Source organism: Mauremys reevesii, linkage group 2 (genome assembly GCF_016161935.1).
Source record: "Mauremys reevesii isolate NIE-2019 linkage group 2, ASM1616193v1, whole genome shotgun sequence".
NCBI classification, from domain to species: domain Eukaryota; kingdom Metazoa; phylum Chordata; order Testudines; family Geoemydidae; genus Mauremys; species Mauremys reevesii.
Genome location: NC_052624.1, coordinates 88,239,754 through 88,253,645, shown reverse-complemented (window position 1 = coordinate 88,253,645; position 13,892 = coordinate 88,239,754). Strand labels below are relative to the sequence as shown.

General features: G+C 44.2%; 1 protein-coding gene across 12 annotated transcripts in view; it reads right to left on the bottom strand.

Moving 5' to 3' along the window:
- Positions 1-13,892, bottom strand: part of BBS9 (Bardet-Biedl syndrome 9) — a 493,039-nt gene that overhangs the window by 364,476 nt on the left and 114,671 nt on the right. For 11 of the 12 annotated variants that reach the window (XM_039526584.1, XM_039526588.1, XM_039526586.1 and 8 more), the window contains 3 exons: positions 13,685-13,787; positions 12,126-12,230; positions 9,436-9,450 (listed from right to left, as the gene is read on the bottom strand). In XM_039526584.1, coding sequence (XP_039382518.1) covers positions 9,436-9,450; positions 12,126-12,230; positions 13,685-13,787 — 223 coding nt within the window. The remainder of the gene's footprint in view (positions 1-9,435; positions 9,451-12,125; positions 12,231-13,684; positions 13,788-13,892) is intronic. The other variant, XM_039526585.1, reaches the window with a different exon arrangement.

The following is a 13,892-nucleotide window of genomic DNA, read 5'->3' as shown; positions in this document are numbered from 1 at the left end:
CAAATGGCAAGTCCTGGATGGTATACTGCAACTCCGGTGGGAGGCTTGAAGCCTGAAGCCATGAGATGTGCCTGATGGCAACACCCGAGGCCAGAGTCCTGGCTGCTGAGTCGGCTGCGTCCAGCGAAGCCTGGAGGGAGGTTCTGGCCACCTTTTTCCCTTCCTCCAAGAGGGCAGCGAATTCTTGGTGGGAGTCTTGAGGGAGAAGCTCCGTAAACTTACCCACACCCGCCCAGGTGTTATAATTATAGCGGCTAAGCAGGGCTTGTTGATTTGCCACCCGGAGCTGTAGGGCACCTGCAGAGTAAACTTTGCAGCCGAGTAAGTCCATCCGCCTACCCTCCTTTGATTTCGGGGCTGGCGCCTGCTGGCCATGGCATTCCCTCTCATTAACAGACTGGGCGACCAGTGAGCAGCGGGGAGGATGGATATACAAGTACTCATACCCTTTAGAGGGCACCATATATTTACGCTCGACTCCCCTGGCCGCAGGAGGGATAGAGGCTGGAGACTGCCATATAGTGTCTGCATTGGCCTGGATGGTCCTAATAAATGGTAAGGCCACTCTAGTGGGGGCATCTGCCGACAATATGTCCACTACCGGGTCCTCTACCTCTGGGACCTCCTCCACCTGGAGGTTCATATTGAGCGCTACCCTCCTGAGAAGGTCCTGATGGGCTCTCAGGTCTATTGGAGGAGGGCCCGAGGAGGATGTTCCTGCCTCCACCTCATCTGGAGAAGAGGAAGAGGAGATGCCGGGGACGAGCGGGTCCTGTGTGGCCTCTTGCTCTTGGGCAAGCTTCTGCTCCAGTGGAACCTGGGAGTCCGGTGGGTGAACTGGGGCGTCCTCCGTAGCAGTCGGAGGAGGACGGCTGACCGTCGCCTCTGGCACTCTGTGCTCTGATGGGACAGAGCGGGACGGCACTACTGGTACGCCCTGGGCCTGGTGGTAAGCCCAGGGTGTCCAGAATGACCACTGCTGCGGGCCTTGGTCCTGAGTCTGGGTCTCTTGGAAGACTCTGGTGGGTACATCAGAGTCATGGTCCTGCGCATAAGAGCTGTCCGCGTGGGAAGACCCTGATGCGTGTCTGGACGGCCATGGAGGAGCTGAGAAGCCCTGGGCAGAGTCTCTGTCTCTAGCGGACCTTGCCCTACTCGGCATCGGGGACTGGTACCAGGAGGCATACCGGTACCGGGAACGAGATCGGGACCTGCGACCGGAGCAGTGCCAGGAGGTCGACCGAGATCTCGAGGCTCAACATCAGGAGCGGCTACGGGAGTCACGGTGCCTGGAGCGGTGCCAGGAGTTGGAACGGTGCCGAGAGTGGCGGGCCGGCAAACAGGATACTGAACGACGCCGCGAGTGCGACCGGTACCGGTGAGGAGAACGGTGCCGGGACTGTGAGCGGCGTCGGGAGTGGGAGCGCCAGCGGGACGAAAACGTCTCCGGGACCGTGATCGGGAATGGTGCCACTCTGGTGTGCCAACAGAGGATGGTCGTATCAAGGCAGGTTTGCCGATAGACTGAATTACCCGCACCGGCGGTGCCGGGGGACGAGGCAGCGTCGACTCTGTCGTGGCAATCAGATGCCGCGCCGTTGAGAATGTCTCCGGCGTGGATGGAATAGTAAGCTCAATCACGGCTCGCGCCAGGGAGCTGACAGGCACCGGACTTGACAGCCCTTGTGGGATCGGAATCGACGGTGCCAACGTCGTCTGTGCCGGGCGATCCGACTTAGATGAGCTCTCTGGCTGTGGTGCATGTGGCACGGAAGCAGCAGAAGTCTTAGGCTTCCTCGACCTCGGGGAGAGGGAGCGGTGTCTAGTTGACTTTCTAGCGACGGCCGGTGCCGGGAAGTCTTGGCAGTACCGGGGCAGTCCGGTACCGAAGAGGCGCTTCTGCCCGCCGATTGTCCAGCGCTCGGTGCCGATGATGGGGGGGGTAAGAGCCGTCTCCATGAGGAACTGTTTTAGCCGAGAGTCCCGCTCCTTTTTTGTTCTAGGCTTAAAGGCCTTGCAAATGTGACACTTATCTGTCAGGTGTGATTCCCCGAGGCACTTAAGACAGGAGTCGTGTGGGTCTCCTGTCGGCATCGGCTTGCGGCAGGCCGAGCACGGTTTGAAACCCGGTGAACAGGGCATGGGCCCTGGCACCGGGTACAGGAAACAGGCTAATCTCCGAACCCCTCTTAACTATAAACTAACTATGAATAATATTAACTATGCTACAACTATAAAAAGTTTGAACTATATACACAAAAAAATAACTAGAGAACTACGAGTAGCTAGGGAGGTGGAGATCAGTAAAATCGCACTCCACTGTTCCAACGACCGACACGGGCGGTAAGAAGGAACTGAGGGGCGGTTGGGTCGGCAGGGGTATATATCCGGCGCCATGGCGGCGTCACTCCAGGGGGCGCCCAGCCAACCCACCGAGTGTTGCTAGGGTAAAAATCTTCCGACGAACGTGCACGCGGTGTGCGCACACCTAATTGGAATCGATATGAGCAAGCACTCGAAGAAGAACACATCCGTCTCCTTTGGCAGATGCTGCTTAACTGAGCTACAGGGCCCGCCTTTTATACTTCCTCTTCCTGTCCCCTCTGCTTCCAGTGTGGTGAGCATGGCCTTTCTGGTTCCGCCCACCAGGGGCATCTGGCCATACCTCACTGTCAATCTCCAAAGGCGGCCATGTCTCTTTGCTACACACACACCCCTCAAACCCAGCTCCCAGTCTGGTCAGGTCCCCTTCCTCCAGTCGTGACAACATGTCTGCATTGGCGTGCTCCTTACTGGCTCAATGTTGAATGGTAAAGGCAAATGAATATAGAGTCAGGTACCAGTGCATCAACTGGGAGTTGATATCTCTCGTCTCCTGGAGCCATTTCAGTGGCACATGGTCTGTCACTACCATGAAGGGGCTCCTGAGGAGGTAGTAGTGAAGTGCTTCTAAGGCCCATTTGACAAGTTGAGCCTCTTTCTCAATTACTGAGTAGTTCCACTCCCGCAGGAACAGCTTACAGGTGATGTATACTACAGGGTGCTTTTTACTGTCAATGTCCTGCAAGAGGACAGCCCTTACTCCCACCGCTGAAGCATCGGTTTGGACAATGAACCAGTATGTAAAATCAGGGCTATATAGTATGGGTTCTTGGAATACATGTTCTTTCAGAGCCTGACAGGCTACCTTGCAGTCGGGGTTCCACTGCACCCACAGTGGCTCGTCTTTGGTAAGCAGCCTAGTCAAGGGAGAAGCGATAGTTGCAAAGTTTGGGATGAAGCGATGATAGTACCCCACTAGTCCCAGGAATTGCCAGACCTGTTTCATAGTGGCTGAGGCCGAGTGATCCTGGATCGTCTGGATTTTTCTGAGTAGGGGGCTCAGCTTGCCCCACCCCAAGGTGTATCTTAGGGTACGTCCATACTACCCGCCCGGGTCGGCGGGTAGCAATTGACTTCTCGGAGTTCGATATATCGTGTCTCATCTAGACGCGATATATCGAACTCCGAACGCGCTCCCGTCGACTCCGGAACTCCACCACCGCGAACGGCGGTGGCGGAGTCGACGGGGGAGCCGCAGACGTCGATCCCGCGCCGTGAGGACAGGTAAGTACTTCGAACTAAGGTACTTCGAGTTCAGCTATGCTATTCACGTAGCTGAACTTGCTTAACTTAGTTCGAACCCCCCCCTAGTGTAGACCAGGCCTTAGGTAAGTTGTTTCCTACCATCCAATCTGGCATTTCTTGGGGTTTGCAGTGAGACCTGCCCCTCAGAGGGTCCTCAAGACAGCCGCCACTGGATTCAGGTGGTCCTCTCAGTGGCAACTGTATATGACCATGTTGTCCAGGTAAGCTGCGTCATACTCACCGTGGGGCTGCAGCAGATGGTCCATTAAGTGCTGGAACGTTGCAGGGGGCATGTGGAAACCAAAGGGCATCTTGGTAGAGTCCACTGGGGGTGGCGAAGGCTGTCTTTTCCTTGAATTGGGCTCCAGTGGGATCTGCCAGTATCCCTTCATTAAATCAAGGTTAGTAACATACTATGCCTCCCCGAGGCGATCAAGTTGCTCGTCTATCCATGGCATCAGGTAGGCATCGAATCAAGAAACTGCGTTAACCCTCCAGAAGTCTACACAGAACTGACGGGTCCCATCCAGCTTGGGGACGAGCATTATAGGGCTCCTCCACTCACTAGAGGACTGCTCGATGACCCCAAGTTCCAAAAACATAGCTTAGACCTCCTGTTCTACTGTGTCCTGCATGGGACCACAGGAATGGTCGGGTTGTTCCATGGATGACTTCTTTGTTCTAGAGAAAATCTGATAGATTCATGGTGCTTGTTGAACTTCTGGTGGGAATCTATGAGGTAATATGGGTCAGCTCTCCAGAGCATAAAAATATCATTGATATAGCTCAGTTATATCATTAGTTTTGTGGTGCACTTGTCCAGAAATTCTTCTTCAATGTGGCCCAGGAAGAGTTTGGCATATGGGGAGCCATCCTAGTACCCACGAATGTTCCCATGATTTGGACAAAGTGTTTGTTACTGAATGTAAAATTGTTATGGGTGAGGATGAAATGGGTGAGTTTGGCAATATGCTTTGGGTGGATATCTGAGTGTTGTGCATTATCTTGTAGATATTTGAGGCAGGCAGTGATGCCATCATTATGATAGAGATTGGCATGTAGGTGTCACTGTGTCTCAGTGGGTCACAACTGAGGATTCCAAATTCAGGACAGACCGCTGAGAAATGGGGCAGATTCACCCCAAACTGGTGGTTATTCTATCATTAGATAGAACTTCTGTATCACCACATTGGTTAGCAAGAAGTCTAAAATACAGCCTGCTTAGGTATTCCAACCTTTGGTTCACCACCCAAGTGATTGCAAAGTCCTTGTATCAGGTTTGTAGCAGTGATAATCTGGAATCACGCAAACAGATTGGGGGTCATCAGTCCTTGTTTAGAGCTTCCTTGTTAGAAATACAGTCCAGAGAAATGAAGCAGAAAATGAAGACAAAATGGAGCTGTCTGAGGAGCCTTTTTATATCCTCTGCCATATGTAAGGAATTTTACTGTCTCAAACAAAGTCCACAGCCCCTGTCTGTGGAAAGTTACTGGCCCAAGATGGAGTCCTGAGGCACATGAGTATATCACGTGTCCTTACATGCTTTGACGACTCACAGAGGCAGCCATTGTTTGTATATGTTGGGAAGTATGAAGAAGATTGGTTGGCCTGTGTAGCTCCTTATATCTTGAAAGTTTGTCTCTTTCACCAACAGAAGTTAGCCCAGTAAAAGATATTACCTAACCTACTATGTCTCTATAATATCCTGGGACCAACACAGCTACAACAACACTGCAAACAACAATGGCAACTATTGAACTTTGATTAAAATTGACATTCAATTAACATTGACCTGTTGGTAACTATTCATTAAATGAATGGTGGCACTGAAGAAACTGGCAAGTCACTTTTTATTCAGCTTCAATACTGAGTTATTATTCAAATGCATATTAAAGTTTATCTTCCATTTGGTAATGCAGTAAAGAAGCAGAGATGGACAGAACTGGCTACAATCTTTGACCAGCAACATACTGCTGAAAAATTACACTTGACATTATTGGGACTCAGCGACTATCGGAGGAAAATTATACTTCATAACAGAAATACACACTTTTCTTAATAGATATGATTTTTTTAAATGTATTTTCAAATGCAAATCAGAAATTGTCAAGAATATGAACAAATGTAAACTAAGACTCAATGCTTTTGAAATTGGTAACAAGGCTGAAATATAATATAATATAAAAGTCCTAGAAGCTGTAAAATGGGAAGCCCTTGGTCTAACGAGCAGGCAGATGCCACTTTCCTTTGCCAAAACATCCATCAGGGGAATTTTTGTTTGTTTTTTCATGTGGCGAAAGCCTGTGTATGCACAAAGGTCTACCATGCTGATACTGGTAACAGCTTCACAGTAACAGTAACCACTCATTCTGTCCTAAAGTCCCCTGATCTCCACAACCATTCCAGATGATTAGTTGGGCAGGTCTTAATTTAACCTAAATGTTTAGCATGACCAGATTTTCAGAGTGAATAAACTAAGACCCCTTTCATGGCTGGGGTGGGAACAGAGGAGATGTGAAGGCAGGAAAGTGACATTTATTATAGTCATCAGGGAAGCATTCATGGAAGGTAATAATGAAAAAGGAGCTCAACCTTCCTCTCCTCAGCCAAAGAATCCCCCTCCATCTCACTTCTTTTTCTTGCTACCTATGGATTTGGCTCTACATGCAAGGAAGGGCTGCTTCACGGACTTGTGCAGAGGCAAGGTCACTGGGAGGCCTTGAAAAATCGGGTTAGGTATCAAGGCCAAGTAACAGAAACACATGCATTCAGCTGCCCTGTTGTTAACTTCACTAGCACCGCTGTCTGGTAGTGCCTCTAGGTGGTAAGCCTGCAGCACTTTACAAAAATCACAATAAAACTTGTTTACATGAAACTGTCAGGGACATAGAGACAAGCCTTAAAAACTGGGGGATTCCAGGGTTTCAGGGACACTTGCTGAAAACTGTTTCTCAATCAACTTGTGAATTTTCAAAATGCTGACTTGAACAAACTTTACATAAGTTTCTTACAAATCTCTCCATACTCTACTAGAAGAACTAGATTTGTATTATGTCATTATTGAGCGAAACAAAGTCTTGATATTAAATCTTGAAACATTTCAGAGGGTTGCCAACAAGAAATACTTAACAGAATTTGCCACAAAGATTTTGAAATACTTTCATATTGAAAACAAGTTTATTTTTTCTACTATCATGCCAACTGCTCTTGGATCTCCAGTTCTCAGTTTGCCTCATCATAATATTTTTTCAACATGTGCAAAGGAAATGCAAATCAAAACTAAACGTGAAAGAACTTTACTTCCTGAAACAAAAATCTCAATTATCTCTGGTATATACAGACAGAGTCCAAAAATCACTGAATCAAAGGGAAGCAGAGCCAAAAGCTGCTAAATATATATATATACCTAGAGCAGGGGTCAGCAACCTTTGAGAAGCGGTGTGCCGAGTCTTCATTTATTCACTCTAATTTAAGGTTTGGCGTGCCAGTAATACATTTTAACGTTTTTAGAAGGTCTCTTTCTATAAGTCTATAATATATAACTAAACTATTGTTGTATGTGAAGTAAATAAGTTTTTTAAAATGTTTAAGAAGCTTCATTTAAAATTAAATTAAAACGCAGAGCCCCTCTGACTGGTGGCCAGAACCCAGGCAGTGTGACTGCCACTGAAAATCAGCTCATGTGCCGCCTTCGGCACCCGTGCCATAGGTTGCCTACCCCTGACCTAGAGTATAACATTTATACTGGAGAATTCTTTCAGAACACTTCTTTGGGCATGCTAGAGTAATTTTACATGGGAGCAAGGAAATCCAAAGCAGCACCAAAGTCTGGCAGCCAGAACTTCCTTGATCCCTTTCTATTATGTCTGGTAATAGGCCTTGTGTCATCCTCGTCCACCGTTGTGTTATACTTTGCACATGCCATGCACCTTAAATACAGTAATAATGGATAACAAAGCATATGGGATAACAATTTTTTCCCATGTATAAAAGCAGAATTGCTCATTGGCAATGTAACCAGAACAGATCATCATATAAATAGTATCTGTTTGAAATATAATACATTGTGTGCATGTAAGATAAAAGTAACTGCATTAATCTTAATTATACCTTTGTAAAAAGACCTTGTGTGGTGAAAGAAAGAGCTGAGTCTGCATTCAGAATGTTAAATATTCAAAGAATTTATGACCTTTCTGTTACGGACTGAGCTCAATTTAGCTACTGTAGTACTCATTGTAGTAGCCCAAATAAAATGCTACCATAAATACATCCTCAGGCAAAATTCTGCAATCTTATTCATGCTTGAACTGAGGGAAATATTGGCTTGAGTAAAAACTACTCATATGAGTAAAGGTTGAAGGGTCTGGTTCTTCATTTCTAAGAGATGTCTGATCCTATCAAATTGCATTTAAAATAAACACATCTATGCAGTAAGGCAGAGCTATTCTTAGTAACAATGATGGTTTGAAATACTCCTGCTTCTACTCTCCATCCTAGGTCCCACGTAGCTGGCCTCTCCAGAACAGATGAAAACAAACAGTATTTTCATTGCAACCACTCCTCCTGCTTTTTAGGGAGTGTTAAAGTGGCTGAATTGTGGTTGTAGAGCACCTCATCCTGTTCCCTGGGATGGAGCCACTCTATTCTTGGAGTACCTCTATTTCTTCAGCAAAACCAGGAGCAAAAGAGAGAGAGAAGGAAGGGTGCAACTAGCAGTCTCATTTACCTACTTACTAGTTGCAGCAGCTTCAGCTCTACCTCTCCCAGACAGCTAAAAATGGATGGGTAATGAAAGAGAGGCTGAGAGAGAGAAAAGTCAAACACATGCCCATTAAGCAACTCTATCTCCAATGGGAAATCGAACAGCTAGAGATTTCCTTCCCAGCTGACCCCCAAACTGGGGTTTCTCTTTCTTTTTGGGGTGAACGTGGAATTTACAACCAATACATTTCTTATAAGATCAGCAAAACAAATGTATATCCCACAGGGACTTAATATATGCTTTAAACATATCCAGACAACAGGGAGCCTCCAAAACTCAAGAACTGTCCTTTTTCAGCTTACCTAGATGCTAGCTACCTTTCTATTCCTCTTTTATCCTCCTGTGTAATGTTACTTTGACAGTTGGGCACCACTTGAAGCCATGATACCTGTCCTAATCATGGCTATATTTTGAACAACATTTGTGCTAGTATTTTTAATCACCTAGAAATCAACTTTTAGCCTTCCATAAAACAGTTCTAAGAACTGGGATGAATGCAGGCAATTCACACCACTCTGAGAGCTACTGTTTCACTCTGTGCACAGATAACATGGCACCAGTTCAAATCCTAAGGCTTTTTCACAATAAGAAAGGTTAAATAAAATAATGCTTAAATTCAGCTGAAGGTGATGAGCTATAGATAGAACTGTAAGAGGAAAGGTGGCTAAAGATACAGTAAGCAATAATAATATAATTGTATTTTCCATCACGGTCGTCAAGATGGAATAAAACACTTTAATATTGTAGATTTCAATGTTATGCAGGTGAAAATGTACTGTAAGTCAATAAAAAAGTCGTCATTGGTGCATTCTACTTTTCCTATGGATAATTTTCCCCTTATGTCTAAGCCTCAATCTCTCCCATAATTCCCAGCAGTCATCCCTAGAGCAGTGCCATGCCAGCACATTGTTCTAAGGAGGATATAAAAGCTTGTAAGAGTCACCTCCTAAAAAGTACATTCACAGTTCACTTCCATAAGTACATTCACTGAAAATCAGCTGTCAGTTATAACACTCTGTCCAGTTTTAATCTTTTCTTTCACTCACCTTCAGGATTGAGATCTACAGCATAATCAGCAACAGGAAGAAGGGAGAAAAAAAAGCAAGAATATGTAAGATATTCTTTAAAGAGGAATCAAAGAAGAGATATAATAATTAACAGTTTAGAAAAAATAAATGTAACTTTTGTTAAAGGCAAAATCCAATAAGTATTTTTTTTAGTGTGTCTAAATATATAAGATGTAACACTAACCAAAAATAACCAGAAAAGGCCAGATTCATCCCTCGGGTAACTCCATCCAACTCAGTAAAAACAAATTAAATTAAACTGTATTGAATTCCACAGAGTTACACCAACCATAAATTTGACCCACAATGCTGGATTATTTAAACAAACAAAAATCCATTTCAATGAAAAGGTTCCTATTCAGATATAATGGGACAATGAAAGAATATTTTTTCATGAACCTAAGTGTTATCCGAGGACTTGATTCTACAAACTCCAACAGGGATAGTGTGTTTGTATACAATTCTATTGAACTAGCCAACCCTAATGATGGAACAGAACTTCTGAACCATTAAGTCATTTAATTATTTTATGCTCCTTGCGCTGGGCAAATTCCACAATTAAACACAACATGTTCAAGTGTGGTCCTATTCTAAAGTGATTCTGTATAAAATGGCTAAATAGTGTTCTATGATTACTTTATTTCAAAGATCTCTGATCAAATGTACCCTCAGGTTACAAGTATTTGTTTCCTAACTGCAAGGCCTACAAGCTCAATATCTGAAAGTCAACTGGGGTATTTTCTTTCATTGTTATTAACTATTACAAAAGTAAATAATTCATTAGATAATGCAAAGAAATAAGCATTCAGCTCACTCTCTCTTTGCTGTGTTGGTTCTGCAGGGCTAATCAGAGCAAAAAAGCAGTAAAAATGCACATCACTTAAAATCAGGGGGTATGATTCAAGAAACCCAAGACCAGATTAGCACAGAGCTATATGTAAATTGCACAGAGGTTGTCCGCAGACATGTCCACATGGCCCCAGACAGAGCTCTTAGGAAGGTACTGCATGCTCAGTCACTAGAAGCCATCAATCTCTGACATCCCTAGAGTGCAGGAACTGGAACTGTGTCTGCTGCTTGCACAGATGATCTGGAGCAAGGAGTAGCATCCTTTGCCCTCTACCCTCTGCACACCCAGCTAATCTAGCCTGAAGAGGACAGATTTGTGTTACAATGAGCCATTTTTATAGTCAGTTTACAAATAAAACTGCATTTCAAGCTGCCAAAATAGGTAGCACAAACACAGCATGTTGCCTTGAACTGTCGCAGCCCATCACAGGAAAAACTTCTCCAGTGATGATCCAGTCTCAAATTGATGCTTAACCAACTATTATGCTTTGCTAACTCAGGCTCTAATGGTCCACCAGAGAGGAGGAATCCCATAGCTAAGAGTTCACTAGCAAAAATGTTTTGCAGACTCAGTTCCTTCAGAATGTAAATCCCAGGCCTGTCAGAAGAATGCCTTGGATGACATCGCATTTAATTTCTTAAGGAAAACAAAATACGTTGTCCTCAGCACTTTTTAGTATTGTGTATATGTATTTCTCAGAGCCTCTGAGGAGGGCTATGGTTCTTGTAGAATCCAATGGTCCTTAGGCTTCCTGAGATCAAGAAAAACACCCATTACAGGAATACTGCTTCCCATACTACCTAACATACACACAGTAGTACGGGGAGTACTGAGTACATGAAACAAAGATTCCCTGAGGGAGAAATGCCCTCCATTCTGTTCCTGCAACCAGTGGGGAAGGAGGAAAAGAGAAAGCCAAATCTTCAGCTGATACAAATCAATGTATTTCCACTTACTCACTTTTACCAGTATTATAAAATGTCACTCAGTTTTCTCCCAGACACACACGTTCTGACTGAGAATTAAACAGTGTGTGTAGTAATGTTTAAACAAGAGAGACAGTCCTGACATGACATGGATCATTCAACTTAGCTCCTTGTCCTTAGATGATATCTGATTAGCCAGCAAGATGTGTAAAGACAATAGATGTCAGGGCAAACGGACCTGTTGTGTCACTATGGATGGCCTGGGGTCATTAGGTCATTATGAAATGCAACAACTTGCGTTTTGTTCTAATTTATTCTAAACAAGTAAAACAATCATAAATGCTATTCCACAGACTAAAAGGGAATCAGGGTGAAGGAATAATCAGTCCCAGCAACCATTTAATCCTCTTCCTCTGTGCAAAGAGAGTAATTGTCACTTTTGTTGGCAGCCTCTGCAGTGAGGTCAAGGACTGAATGGTCATAAAGAGGTAATTAACTTCTCACCCCTAAAGGAGGTCCCTCTCAGGTCAGGATAGAAGCAAATTGCTGGGACAGCACATGGGAAGTCTGTTTACCAAGTTGTAAATGTATATTGTTAACGCTGTAAACAGGTTGGGCAAGTTAATGGTGCTATATAAAATATTAACTAAAACAACAGGAGACCAAATTCTTCAGCACACTACTATTAACTTTAAAATATTTTAAAGAAAGAAAGAAAGAAAGAAAGAAAGAAAGAAAGAAAGAAAGAAAGAAAGAAAGAAAGAAAGAAAGAAAGAAAGAAAGAAAGAAAGAAAGAAAGAAAGAAAGAAAGAAGAGCCATAAGGGAATCAAAACCTTTTTTAAAAAAAAACAAAAAACAAAAAAACAACTCTTTGAAATCTCATGTTGCTCACCTGTGGGCAAACTATAGGAAGCCATAGCATTTCCTTCCAGCTCTGCTGGTGGACAATTCCCCTTCAGAAAGACAGACAGAGCTACAGCTTTAGATCTGCAAGGCTCTACAAATAATAGCAAAGTACATTAAATAAATACATCCAATTGAAAGAAAACCTAACATTTTCCAATACTTAAGGAAATACACCTCTACCTCGATATAACATGACCTGATATAACACGAATTCAGATATAACACAGTAAAGCAGTGCTCGGGGGGGGGGGGGGGGGGCTGCACACTCCAGAGGATCAAAGCAAGTTTGATATAACGCAGTTTCACCTACAACGCGGTAAGATTTTTTGGATCCCGAGGACAGCGTTATATCAGGGTAGAGGTGTATTTTTAGGTTAAGTTATATTATACATTTCCATCGAACTGATTCAATCAAATCTGTACATAATTTTTTTCTTCAATATATATTATTAAAAGCAAAACCAGATGGTCCAGTTCAAAACTCTCTTAAAATGCAGCAGTGAAATGTCACTGTGCAGCAAACATAAGATGGACTCAATACAAATGCAATTCTATATTGAGGTCATATAGCATCAGAGCCATCAGCTCTCTGTTCCTTAGGGAACATGCGGAAGGACCATCGGAACTGGCATTCCAGAAGAGACCAAAGATCTATTCATTCCATTATCCTGTCTCAGCAATGACCAATGTTAGATGCTTTAGAGCAGGGTTGTCAAACATAAGGTCCATGAGCCCGATCTAGGCCCTAGGACACTTTTCTGGGGCCTGCAGCTCCCTCTGCAATTTTCAAAGCAATGCAGCCTGCAGCTGGCTGAATTTCAAAGAGGCTGTAAAGAAGCCAGAGTGCGCAGTGCTGAGAAGGAAGCTTATGCCTGACTGGGCACAAGTAACTGAGGCCTTGGCTACACCTGCAAATTTGCAGCGCTGCAGCAGGGTGTGAAAACACACCCTCTCCAGCACTGCAAATTGCGGCGCTGCAAAGCGCCAGTGTGGTCAAAGCCCCAGCGCTGGGAGCGCGGCTCCCAGCGCTGTACATTATTCCCCACAGGGAGGTGGAGTACGGACAGCGCTGGGAGAGCTCTCTCCCAGCACTGGCGCTTTGACTACACTTAGCACTTCAAAGCGCTGCCGCGGCAGCACTTTGAAGTGCAAGCGTAGCCAAAGCCTGAACCTTCTCCTCGCTCAGCAGATGTTCTTTGTACAGGCACAGTAACCACAATACCACATATTTTTTGAGGTAGAAGGACCAGTAATATTTGCAAATTAGTACGTACCATTACATTATTTGATTGTATACTATTTTCAACATTATTGTCTATCTTTCTGATTTTGCACACATCCTAACATTCTCTTGGTTTTTTGTGACTGCCACTCACGTTTCTTTTTTTAAAACAGAGTATAATCATCCTCATCAATGTGTCAAAAGTTAAGCTTGGTGCATGTCTACTTAGAGAGTCACTAAGTAAATTTTAGAATAAGGCTGAAACAATCCCAGCTACAGCAATACATCATAAAATACTTTGTAACAGTAAAAGAAGAATTTACCTATAGCATCAAAGATGAACTGGTCATGGGTCAGTGCTAAAGGAGGTTGTACACATATTGATAATTTTGTTTTCTGCACAGCCAATCTGCTCTGTAGTGTGATCTGAAGTAAGTGGAAAGTGAAAAGGTATTCACACACAGAAGCACCACATTAATCTACCTATGACTTTAAAACCAGCATAATTAGCAAAATTATCACATTCAATGA